General features: G+C 46.4%; 1 protein-coding gene across 1 annotated transcript; it reads left to right on the forward strand.

Annotated features, from left to right (window-relative positions):
- Positions 1-607: 607 nt before the first annotated feature.
- Positions 608-11,681, forward strand: RPL28 (ribosomal protein L28). Its single transcript, XM_033961616.1, has 5 exons — positions 608-677; positions 4,284-4,374; positions 9,306-9,429; positions 11,057-11,175; positions 11,546-11,681. The coding sequence occupies exons 2-5, from the start codon at positions 4,294-4,296 to the stop codon at positions 11,633-11,635; spliced, it is 414 nt and encodes a 137-aa protein (XP_033817507.1). The 5' UTR covers positions 608-677; positions 4,284-4,293; the 3' UTR covers positions 11,636-11,681.
- The last annotated feature ends 405 nt before the right edge of the window (positions 11,682-12,086 follow it).

Below are 12,086 nucleotides of genomic sequence, written 5' to 3' on the forward strand. Positions count from 1 at the left end.
TATATAACAATTTTTAAATAAATAAATCCATTGGAGCCAGTTAAGCATCTTAGCTTATGTGAAAGCGATAGACCAGGTGTGATTTCTAATAACCACCCCATCAAGGTGCATTATGGGATTTACAGCACTGATTTAACTGTGCAGGATCAGGCTGCTAATCCCACACCGTTTTTGATATGGCTTTCCCAACCAGGATTGGCCAAAAAAAAAAAAGTCTCCAGCTTGGAACTGTAATTTGATAGCTCTGTGTGTTTAACTGGGTGTTCTGATTTCATCAATATTTTGTAGCAGCATGTTATAAAAATGCTACAAAATTTACTGCAACTAAAGAAAAAATTCTGGTGGATCACAGACTATGCCCTTTTTCAAAATGGCCGCCTCTCCCACTCTCTTACCTTCAGTCTCCCGGCAGTTGCCCTTCATTAAGATGGCCGCCGGACTCCTCCTGCCTCGACAAGATGGCCGCCGGTGTTCTTGGGTTGCCCTTCTCCAAGATGGCCTCCACCCGTGCAGGCAACCCCTCGGGGGGCCACTTTCCTCCCTCACGCAATATGGCGAGCGGCGGAAGCGGAAGAGCGTAGGCCGGAAGAGGGTGTGTTAAGAAGCGTCGCGTCCATTTCCTCTTCCCGTTTCTCTCTCTTCTATTTCTCTTTTCGTCGCGGCCGGTAGCTGGACAGGTAACGGGTGGGGAAAGGAAGTGGGGAGGGGACGGCGCCTGTGCCGGGGCTGCCTCCCCCTCCGGGCGAGCAGAGCCGCTGGAGAGTCGCCGCTGCGGGCGGGGAGGCCTCGAGGCCCGGCCGCGTGTTGGGCGCGTTATAAAGAGGAGGCGGGGATCGAACGTGGCCGGCCGAGGGGGGGGGGAAGGAAAACGGTCCCGATAGAGAGAACCGTGTAATAGGCCGGCAAAAAGCGCGCTTTTGATGGGGGGGGGGGAGGGTTTCTCTCTCGGCCCGATCCGTTGGGACCGCCCGGGTTTTCGCGGTCTCCAGAACGGTGGGCAGCCAGCCAATCAGCTTTCAGGGCGTGAAGAGGCTGCTGCTAACCCAGGGGCAGGGAACGCCGGTCCTGGAGAGCCGTATTCCAGTCGGGCTTTCAGGATTTCCCCAATGAATCTGCATGAGATCTATTGGCATGCACTGCTTTCAATGCAGATTCATTGGGGAAATCCTGAAAACCTGACTGGAATACGGCTCTCCAGGACCGGAGTTCCCTACCCCTGTGCTAACCCCTCCAATGTAGTTCAATGACCTCACACCAACAACCCAATTGCTGTATATAATAGAGATTTAATAAGAATAAACAAAAGACAGCTTACATTGATGCATCCAAATCGGATATAGCAGTGGTTCCCAAACCTGTCCTGGGGGACCCCCAGCCAGTCAGGTTTTCAAGATATCCCTAATGAATATGCATGAGAGAGATTTGCATACCTGTCACTTCCATTATATGCAAATCTCTCTCATGCATATTCATTAGGGATATCTTGAAAACCTGACTGGCTGGGGGTCCCCCAGCCAGTGGTTTGGGAACCACTGGGATATAGCAACACAGAAGAATAACACAGGGCTGGCTGGCTGTTGATACTCGGTCCGTTCTACCTTTTAAGGAGCTAAGCTGGACCTTTTATAACCAAGCTTAGGAGCCTGGGGTCCAGAATCCTTTATAGCTACTAATTACATACTTAATTTCTATTGGATTTTCACACTTTATCATATTTGATTGGATGATATACATAATTGCAGTTGAGTCATAATGTAGCTTGGTGTCAAATATGACTTCTCTGTTTTCCCTGACAGGGCATTCATAAGAACATAAGCAATGCCTCTGCTGGGTCAGACCTGAGGTCCATCGTGCCCAGCAGTCCGTTCACGCGTTCATTCTTAATGCTGAGGTCAATGATCTTTGAGGATGGGCTCCCTCCGTCCTAATCTTAATTGTAGATTGTCAGCAGGTTTATCTACAGTTCATGTCATCTTGACCTGATATTGTGGCCCAAGCATTTCTTGGAAATTTTCTTAATAGAATAACTCTTTGTCACAGTCAGCAGATAGTTGTCAGCTTCTAGGGCAAAGATGAAGCTTTCCTGCTGAAAGAAATGCATGCTCTGCCCAGCTCATAGATCTCATAAGTCATGTCTCATTAATACAATGTCTCTCCTGAGGGTCTTTTTCCTCAATCTTTCCTCGGGCGTCTCTAATGACCATGCATGAGACGTGTTTGCACTCCTGTTTTGTTTCTTACATGTAGTATAGAGTGACATGAAAGCTCATCCTAAAATGCATTGAGTTTGGCCAATAAAAAAAGTATTTCCTTTGCTTTTATTTGTGGGTTTTTAAAATTTATTTATATTACCATATAGAGAAATAAAACAAAGTAGAAGGGGATACTTTTTTTTATTGGGCAAACTTAGTGCTGGATTCTCTAATTTTGCTTTAAAAATACGACAGGTCGCTGTAGTGGCTGTAAATCTACTGACTCAAAGAGTTGCGCATGCAAATGAGGTTTGCCAGATTTACATGAGATCACTTCGCTGGTGACAGGGTTTAGAGCAGTGGTTCCCAACCCTGTCCTGGAAGACCACTAAGGTCTTCCATGGAGCAGATTTGCATGCCTGTCACTTCCATTATATGCAAAGCTCTCTCATGCATATTCATTAGGGCTAGCCTGAAAACCCAAATGGCCTGGTGGTCCTCCAAGACAGGGTTGGGAACCACTGGTTTAGCGGACTGTCAAGGTGCCCGGACAAACTTTCCAAAACCTAATAGTTTGGGTGGAGTCTTAGGTATCTGAGCCAATAAGAGCCTTGGGCCTCTCTCTGGCACATCCCAGGATGCACTAGGCAAAAACATGGTGAAGAAAGTGCTGGTAATCAGCGATTTTCTCTGGAAACGCTTGGAATGTGCAATTTCTCTATGCAAGCTAATGTAATTTGGGAGGAGGAGCCAGCAAGCTAAAAACCGTGAATAATCGAAACCGCAAATGCTGAAACCGCGAAACGGAGGGAGAAGTGTATGGCTGTTTTTAGTGGGAAGTTAAGCTATAAATAAAGGAAATCTGGGTGAAGGGTGGGGGCTGCGGCCGGGCTTACGAATTAGCCTCAGCTCACAGAGTCCATGCTAGTTTTCTTTTTGTTGTGGCAGTAGCTTTGATCTCGTAGCAGGAATGGATGATGCCTTCAAAACTTGCCACCGTAGGTGATTGGCTTGTGTGGAAGTCTAGGTCTTCAGAAATCAGGGTGGCAGACCAAGAGAATGACACGGGGGCAAATTTTTCCCTGTCCCCGTGGGAACTCATTTTCCCGTGCTGTCCTGGTGAGTTCTTTTCCTGCCGCATTCCAGCCAAGCCCTGTCCTCATCTGCACAAGCCTCAAACACTTTAAAATCATAAGTGTTCAAGGCTTGGAATAGATCAGTTAAAACAGGAGATTTTCTGTAAAAACACGGAACGTATTAGGTTGACGCCTTAATAACGTTCCGTGTTTTTACATACAAGCTCCTGTTTTAACTGATCTATTCCAATTTTATTTGCTTATTTTACCTCTTATGTTATTCCTATTCACACTGTATGTATTAATTCTCCTTGTAAACCGCTTTGAACTTTTTGGTATAGCGGTATATAAAGAATAAATTATTATTATTATTAAGGCAGAGCTTGCAGGAATGGAATAGTGACAAAATTCACAGGGATGAGACGGGGAAATTGAGATCCTGCAGGGACGGGATACATTTGTCCCCGTGCTATTCTCTAGGTCAGTGATTCCCAACCCTGTCCTGGAGGACCACCAGGCCAATCGGGTTTTCAGGCTAGCCCTAATGAATATGCATGAAGCAAATTTGCATGCCTATCACTTCCATCATATGCAAATCTCTCTCATGCATATTCATTAGGGCTAGCCTGAAAACACGATTGGCCTGGTGTTCCTCCAGGACAGGGTTGGGAATCACTACTCTAGGCAAACCTCTGTGTGGCAGTTTAGCCTGAAGGGGGTTGCTGGTTTTTTTTTAATTTTTTTGTCAGAGGGTAATCGGCTTTCACATGAAGGACATGCATGTTCAGTCTGTGATCTGAAACATCCACAGTCTTCCAACCATCCCCTGGCAGACCTAAATCCTGTTCTCTGAACCAAAAGCTGAGAGAACAGCCTCTGGTCTCATTCTCAAATCTTTCTCCTTAATTATGTTTCGTTGAGAGTGTTGGTCATTCTTTTCTGAGGCAAGACTGTCGCCTACTGTACTTCTGATCCACGTCCTAACATTGTTCTCTTGGGATGGCTCTCTCCTCAGGTTCTCAAGAATGTCTGCACATCTCCAGTGGATGATTATCCGGAACTGCTCCAGCTTCCTGATTAAACGGAACAAGCAGGTGTACAGCACTGTAAGTCACAAAGCATTCCTTGGGCCTCTTTCCTTCCCTCCTCTAACAGGGTGTGTTAAGATTTTATGCGTGGCTAGCTGCTCTTCCTGGCAGAGGCTGTGATTTTTCTGGAGAATCTGGCATGAGTGCGTACTTTGTCAGTTCCAGTAGGGGTCACTGTTCCGTGAAAACCTGAAGCACCATCCACTCTGAGCCATGATACAGAGATAAGAACATAAGAATTGCCGCTGCTGGGTCAGACCAGTGGTCCATCGTGCCCAGCAGTGTGCTCAAGCGGCGGCCCTTAGGTCAAAGACCAGTGCCCTAACTGTGACTAGCCTTACCTGCGTACGTTCTGGTTCAGCAGTAACTTGTCTAACTTTGTCTTGAATCCCTGGAGGGGTTTCCCCCCCCCCCTATAACAGCCTCCGGAAGAGTGTTCCAGTTTTCTACCACTCTCTGGGTGAAGAAGAACTTCCTTATGTTTGTATGGAATCTGTCCCCTTTTAACTTTAGAGAATACCCTCTCATTCTCTCTACCTTGGAGATGGTGAACAACATGTCTTTATCTACTAAGTCTATTCCCTTCATTATCTTGAATGTTTCGATCATGTCCCCTCTCAATCTCCTCTATTCAAGGGAGAAGAGGCCCAGTTTCTCTAATATCTCACTGTACAGCAACTCCTCCAGCCCCTTAACCATTTTAGTCGCTCTTTACTGGACCCTTTTGAGTACTGTGTCCTTCTTCATGTACAGCGACCAGTGCTGGATGCAGTATTCCAGGTGAGGGTGTACCATGGCCCGGTACAGCGGCATGATAATCTTCTCTGATCTGTTCGTGATCCCCTTCTTAATCATTCCTAGCATTTTGTTCGCCCTTTTCACCACCAGTACTCCCAAGTCTCTTTTCTGGGGGGGTCTCTCCAAGTACTGTACCGGACATCCTGTATTCGTGTATACGATTTTTGTTACCGACATGCATCACCTTACACTTATCCTTATTAAACCTCATTTGCCATGTTGCGGCCCTTTTCTCGAGCGTGTTTGTCACGTTGCAGGTCTTCACAATCCTCCTAAGTCTTCACTACTCTGAATAACTTCGTAGCGTCTGCAAATTTAATCACCTCGCTCGTCGTACCAATTTCTAGGTCGTTTATAAATATGTGGAAGAGCACGGGTCCAAGCACCGAACCCTATGGCACTCCACTCATGACGCTTTTCCAGTCCAAGTATTGTCCATTTACCCTCCACCCCCCTCTCTGTTTCCTATACGCCAGCCAGCTTTTAATCTATGTGAGTATTTCACCCTCGATTTCATGGCTCGCAATTTTTCAGAGTAGTTGTTCATGCGGAACCTTGTCGAACGCCTTCTGAAAATCCAGATATACAATGTCGACCAGGTCACCCTTGTCTATCTGCCTGTTTACTCCCTCGAAGAAGTGCAACAAGTTCGTCAAGCAAGATCTTCCTTTGCTGAAGCCGTGCTGATTGTGTCCGTCAAGATGATCAATGATGCGGTCCTTTATTAGCACCTTTACCATCTTTCCCGGTACCAAGGTCAGACTCACCGGTCTGTAGTTTCCTGGATCTCCCCTCGAACTTTTGTTGAAGATCAGCGTAACATTCGCCACTTTCCAGTCTTCTGGAATCCTTCCCGATTTGATTGACAGATTGGCTATTAGTTGAAGCAGTTCAGCTATAGCCCCTTTCAGTTCCTTGATTACCCTCGGATGGATGCCATCCGGTCCCGGGGATTTATCATTTTTAAGCCTATCAATCTGCCTGCATACCTCTTCTAGACTGACCATCAACCCTGTCAGTTTCCCATCTTCATTTTCTGCATATAGCTTCCGGTATGTTGTTTATATCCTTTTCGGTAAATACAGACGCAAAAAATGTGTTCAGTTTGTCAGCAATGGCTTTGTCCTCCTTTAGCACCCCCTTTATTCCATGGTCATCCAGCGGCTCCACCGCTTCCTTCGCGGGTCATTTCCTCTTAAGATATTGAAAGAACGGCTTGAAGTTTTTTGCCTTCTTGGCTATTTTTTCCTCGTAGTCTATTTTGGCCACTCTTACCGCCTTATGGGACCTGCTTTGATGTTGTTTGTGCTTTTTCCAGTTTTTGTCCATTTTTGACCTTTTCCATTCCTTACCAAAGTCTTCTTGTCTCTGATCAATTCCTTCACCGCTACAGTGATCCATGTTGATATGCGGTATACTTTATATAGATTTTGCGGCTCGGTGACTGTGTTCTTAAAAAGGGACCATGCTTGCTCTAGGGTTTTTAGAGTGCTTATCCTCTTCTTAATCTTCTTTCCCACCATGAGTCTCATCCCTTTGTAATTCCGTTTCGGAAGTTCAGTGCCGTGACTGTCATTTTGGATCGATGTTTTGCCCCTGTGTCCAGGTTGAAGCGGATCATATTGTGATCGCTGTTTCCCAGCGTCCCTTCTACTTCTACACCTTGCATCGGTCCTTGTAGTCCATTTAGAATTAAGTCCAGAATTGCATTTTCTCTCGTATTTTCCTTGACAAGTTGTTCCAGGAAGCAATCACCTACAGCATCCAGGAACTTGGTCTCCCTACTGCAGCCGGAGGTGCCTAGGTTCCAGTCTATCACCGGATAGTTGAAGTCACCCATGATAACTGCGTTGCCTCCCTTGCAGTTGTGTTTAATCTCGTCTGTCATTTCTCCATCAATTTCTTCGGACTGCCCTGGGAGTTGGTAGTAGATGCTGATCTTCATTTCCATTCCATTTGTTCCCGGAATTTTGACCCATAGAAACTCTACCTTATTTTTCGTTTCTGGCGTGTTCTCTCCGGTAGACTCAATTCCCTCTTTTTGACCTAATCTGTCTCTGCGGTATAGTTTGTAACCCGGTATCACAGTGTCCCAGACGTTTTCCTCAGTCCACCATGTTTCCATGATGCCAATGATGTCAAGGTTATCTTTTTGTGCCATAGCTTCCAATTCCCCCATCTTATTTCTTAGGCTCCTTGCGTTCGTGTACTTGAATTTGTGGCCTGTTACTTTCTTGTATTTCCTTCCCTCTTGTGTCCCTTTCGATCCATCAGGATTTCTGTCTTGCCTATGATCCAGTGAGTCTTCCCTGCTATATTCCTGCACGGTATCCTCTGGGTATACCAGTTCCTTAACCATCGACTCTTGGTCAACTGTCGGCTTTCCCTTCTTAGTTTAAAAACTTCTCAATTTCTCTTGATGTTGCTTGTAAGTAGCCTCGTTCCGTCTCCGCTGAGGTGGAATTCATCCTTCCTGAATAGCTTGCTCTTCCCCCAGAATGTCGTCCAGTTGCACACGAAGTGGAATCCTTCTTCCTCACACCAGCGCTTCATCAATGCATTGACTGCTTGCAGCTCCATCTGCCTCTTCTCGTCGGCCCTGGTTACCGGAAGGATCTCCAAGAACGCCACCCTCAGCATTCTGGTCTTCAGCTTCCCTCCTAGAATCCAGAACTGGTCCTTTAGTCCTTCCCTGCTGTAGTTCCTGTTGCTCACATTGTTTGTCTCCACGTGGGTCACCACCGCCATATCTTCCACACTGTTGATGATCCTGTCCATGTAGCTCACTGTATCTTCTACCTTGGCTCTCGGTAGGCATGTCACCAGCCGATCCTGGCTCCCGGTAGGCATGTCACCAGCCGATCCTGTCTTCCTCCCGCTATGTGGCTGTCGACTTGTCTGATGATGGAGTCCCCACGACGATTGCTGTCCTCTCTAGCCTCTCCAGCTGTAGGTCTGTGTCCTCTGTGCACTTCCATCTTCCCTCACCCTAGCGCTGGCTTGCATCGGATTCATCTTCCTTGTGGTTGTCCTCCAGGTGGTCCTCGCTCACTGTAGGTGTATCTTGGCAGCTCCACTATTGTTGGTGATTTTCCACGGCCTCCCTGTATGCCTGTTCGAAGAACTTCTCTAACTCCCTGACTTCTTCCTCCACTGCTCGAAGTGCTTCTAGTTCCAGTATTCTGCCTTCCAGGAGACTAACTTGTTTCTTCAGTTCCTCCCATCAAGTGCATACATAAGACCGCCTCCCAGAGGGGAGGTAGTCATACATATGGCAAACGGTGCAGAAAACTGGGTAGCTCAACATCCTGCTTCTGTTTGCTGCATCCATTGCTGTTTGCTTGCTGGTCTGTTGTCTCCTTGTGTAGGGATCTGTGTAGCGTCCTCTGTGTTACTGTGAAATCCTTTTCTTGATTTTAAACCTGCTACCCCTGTTGTTTGTGTGTGTCCTCTGTGTCTGCTGTGATTGCTCACTTCTACTACAGTGTTTGTTTATCTACTGCTTGTCTGTCCTGTTGCCCTTGTGGTACTTGCCTGTGTAGGTGTCCTCCCTTAGTGATTCCTCTTTGCTCGTCCCTTCTTAAGGCCCTTTGCAAAGGCGCTCTTGCTAAGGCGAGCGCCTTTAATGCTTGCCTTTGACGCGTGCTGAATGGCTGAGCACCATTGGCCCCTCCCCTTTTAAGGAGGAGCTCCAGTGGATGATGCCGATGCCCCTTGCTCTTTCCTGCCTTCTCTTGCTCCTTCTTCCCCTCTCCTGTTCTCGCCTCCTTTCCTGCCTCCTGAACTGTGACATAGAAATAGAGGAAGGATGGTGGACCATATGGCCTCTCCAATCTGTCCATCCACACCAACTACTAATCTCTACGATCTCTTCTCCCTCATAAATCCTCTGTACATAGAAACATAGAAAATGACCCAGATAAAGACCAAATGGCCTCTACTACTACTAATCTCTACAATCCCTCCTACAGAGATCCTCTGCTTGTCCATGCTTTTTTGAAAAGCAAATAATGTCCTTCACCACTGATTTGCAGCCATCTTCTCCAAATTGAGGTCTTGGAGCCTGTCCTTCCTCTCCTGGTGTATACAGGCATAAAGTTGCTCTTTTTTTCCTGCACTGATCACTGTCTCCATTTCTGATCTCTCTGAAGGAACCCAACAATCTGAAGTCCCGGAACTCATTCCGCTACAATGGACTCATCCACCGCAAGACGGTCGGCGTGGAGCCAGCCGCTGATGGCAAAGGCATCGTTGTAGTCCTGAAGAAACGGGCAGGTGGGTACAGGGAATGAAGGTGGCAAGAGGCTGGGCAGAAGACCTCAGTGGTATAGCAGGGATTTCTGGTTTATTAGGTCTTAATATACCACCTTTCATAATAAAAGGATAGGCACACAAGGGTTGTATTTTGATGAAAATTTTAATTGTGATTAATCGTGCAATTTCAAGGTATGATTCCCCCCTTTCCCTCCTACTGTAGCTCCTTGTGAGTCTGGACAAGTCACTTAATCCTGCATTGTCCAGAGTCACAAGGAACTGCAGTGGGGGGAGGGGGAAAATAAGTAACAACTTTTTAAATTGCAATTACAAATTCTAATCAAAATGCAAAAAATTAAAGAACAAAAAGTAATGAAATGATAAAAAATGCAAATTGAAAAAGTTATAAATTAAAGAATCTAAAACAGCATAGAGAAGAGCTATAAACAGCCTTGCAGTATTCACAGCCTGCTTCAGAAAAGCATACCCTAATAGATGAAAACTAGTCACCATGATAAAACAAATGTGCTGCATGTAGAACGAATGAGAGCAAGAAAACTAGGCACGATCCAGGAGCTAGGGCCGAAGCATCAGATCTTATTGCAAATAAGTAAGTTTTCAGTGCACTTTTTTAAAATTTTGGATAGAATAGTCTGAGCGGAGAGTGAATTTCACAAAAGGAACTGTATGGAAAAATACAGGGGAGCATGTGGCATCCAGACATGCAGGGGAGTATGTAAATAGTGATTTTCAAGGAAACAGGGATCTCTCTACCAGAGAAAGAGGGAGTTCTTCCGCCAGCATATATGGGAGTGTCTGGCACAGTGGTTAGCGCTATAACCTCAGCACCTGGAGGTTGTGGGTTCAAACCCACGCTGCTCCTTGTGACCCTGGGCAAGTCACTTAATCCCCTCATTGCCCCAGGTACATTAGATAGATTGTGAGTCCACTGGGACAGACAGGGAAAAATGCTTGAGAACCTGAATAAATTAATGTAAACTATTCTGTGCTCCCCTGGGAGAACAGTATAGAAAATTGAATGACTAGTGTGAAAAGTTCCTGCCTCTGATAGCCAGAGCTGGTATTGTGATGTCATAATGCCTCATTCCACCAATAAGAGCCAACCTTATCAGTGATGTCACGGTGGCTTCATTGTCCTAGACTTGGCTCACTTTTACTACATTTTGATTTCTAGAGTGGCGCAGTGGTTAAAGCTACAGCCTCGGCACCCTGAGGTTGTGGGTTCAAACCCACGCTGCTCCTTGTGACCCTGGGCAAGTCACTTAATCCCCCCGTTGCCCCGGGTACATTAGATAGATTGTGAGCCTGCCAGGACAGAGAAGGGAAAATGCTTGAGTGCCTGAATGTACACCACTTAGGTTATAAGTGGTATAAGAACATAAGAAGTTGCCTCCGCTGAGGCAGACCATAGGTCCATCCTGCTCAGCGGTCCGCACCCGCGGCGGCCCATCAGGCCCATTGCCTGAGCAATGGTCTATACCTATCTATACCCCCCAATCCCTTTTTCTTCTAGGAATCTATCCAAACCTTCTTTGAAACCATTTAAAATACTAAAAAAAAAAAAAGATATGATTTGGTGCCATCCACAGCCTATCTCTAGCTCATCCTTCTCTATCTCTCTCCTTAGGTCAGCGCAAACCAGCCACATCCTATGAGAAAATTACCATCAACAAGAACGCCCGGGCCACGCTGAGCAGCTTGCGCCACATTATTCAGAAGAACAAATATCGCAAGGACTTGCGCATGGTAAGAATTTTTTTGCTTTCTTTTATTCCTTTCTGCACAAACGAACTGGGGTAGAAAACTGTTGATATCGGGGGGGGGGGGGGTGAATTCATTTTTGACATTGTTGTACCCATGGGACCTACTGGCTGCCTTGAGTTATCCCTTCGGTAGAGGTGAAACATTGAACGCTGAGCCTAGGCATATTGAGTAGAAGGAAAAGCCTCATCTCTTGTTCCTACCGTAGACTGATTTATAGTGGCATGCCAGAATGATTTTGTCCTAGAGAAAATGGATACAGCTCATTAACCCTTGTGTAGGACACGTTTGCTTTTCCAGGCACGCAGAACATCCCACTCGGGTAACTCTTACGTGTGTTTGTCTTTATGTTTAGGCGGCCCTGAGGCGTGCCAGCGCCATCCTGAGGAGTCAGAAGCCAGTCCTGGTGAAGAAGAAGCGAACCAGGGCTACCAAGACTGCCTGAGCGTGACCCGTTGTGAACTTTGTCCATAATAAAAGCGTTAAACCAGCTTGTGTATATGTGTGGTTTTATCTTCATCCGCTTCGGAGAACGACCGATGTCGGGTGCCGTGTTGGCCGCCCTGAGATGTATTAATGAGTGCGTTTCTCCACAGGACACCACTGAGTGAGAATGTATGTCCGTTCCCCCCTTGCCCCCCCCCCCAAGCATTTGGGCAGTTAGAAGATGGAGGGTTTATATTAGTTTCCTTGGCTTGATCCTTCCCCATTCCAGCTCATCTACCCTCCTTTCCTGCTGCATCTCTTGTCAGCAGCCCCCTTTTTTCTATGGTATCTTCCTCTTCGGCCTCCTCTCCTTTCTCATTCCGTTGATCCTTTTCATTGTTTATTAAAATTTGATATTCTGCTGAAGCTAACAAGTTTTCAGCGTTTTACATGAAGGGATGCCATAATTA

This window comes from Geotrypetes seraphini, chromosome 10 (genome assembly GCF_902459505.1).
Source record: "Geotrypetes seraphini chromosome 10, aGeoSer1.1, whole genome shotgun sequence".
NCBI lineage: Eukaryota > Metazoa > Chordata > Amphibia > Gymnophiona > Dermophiidae > Geotrypetes > Geotrypetes seraphini.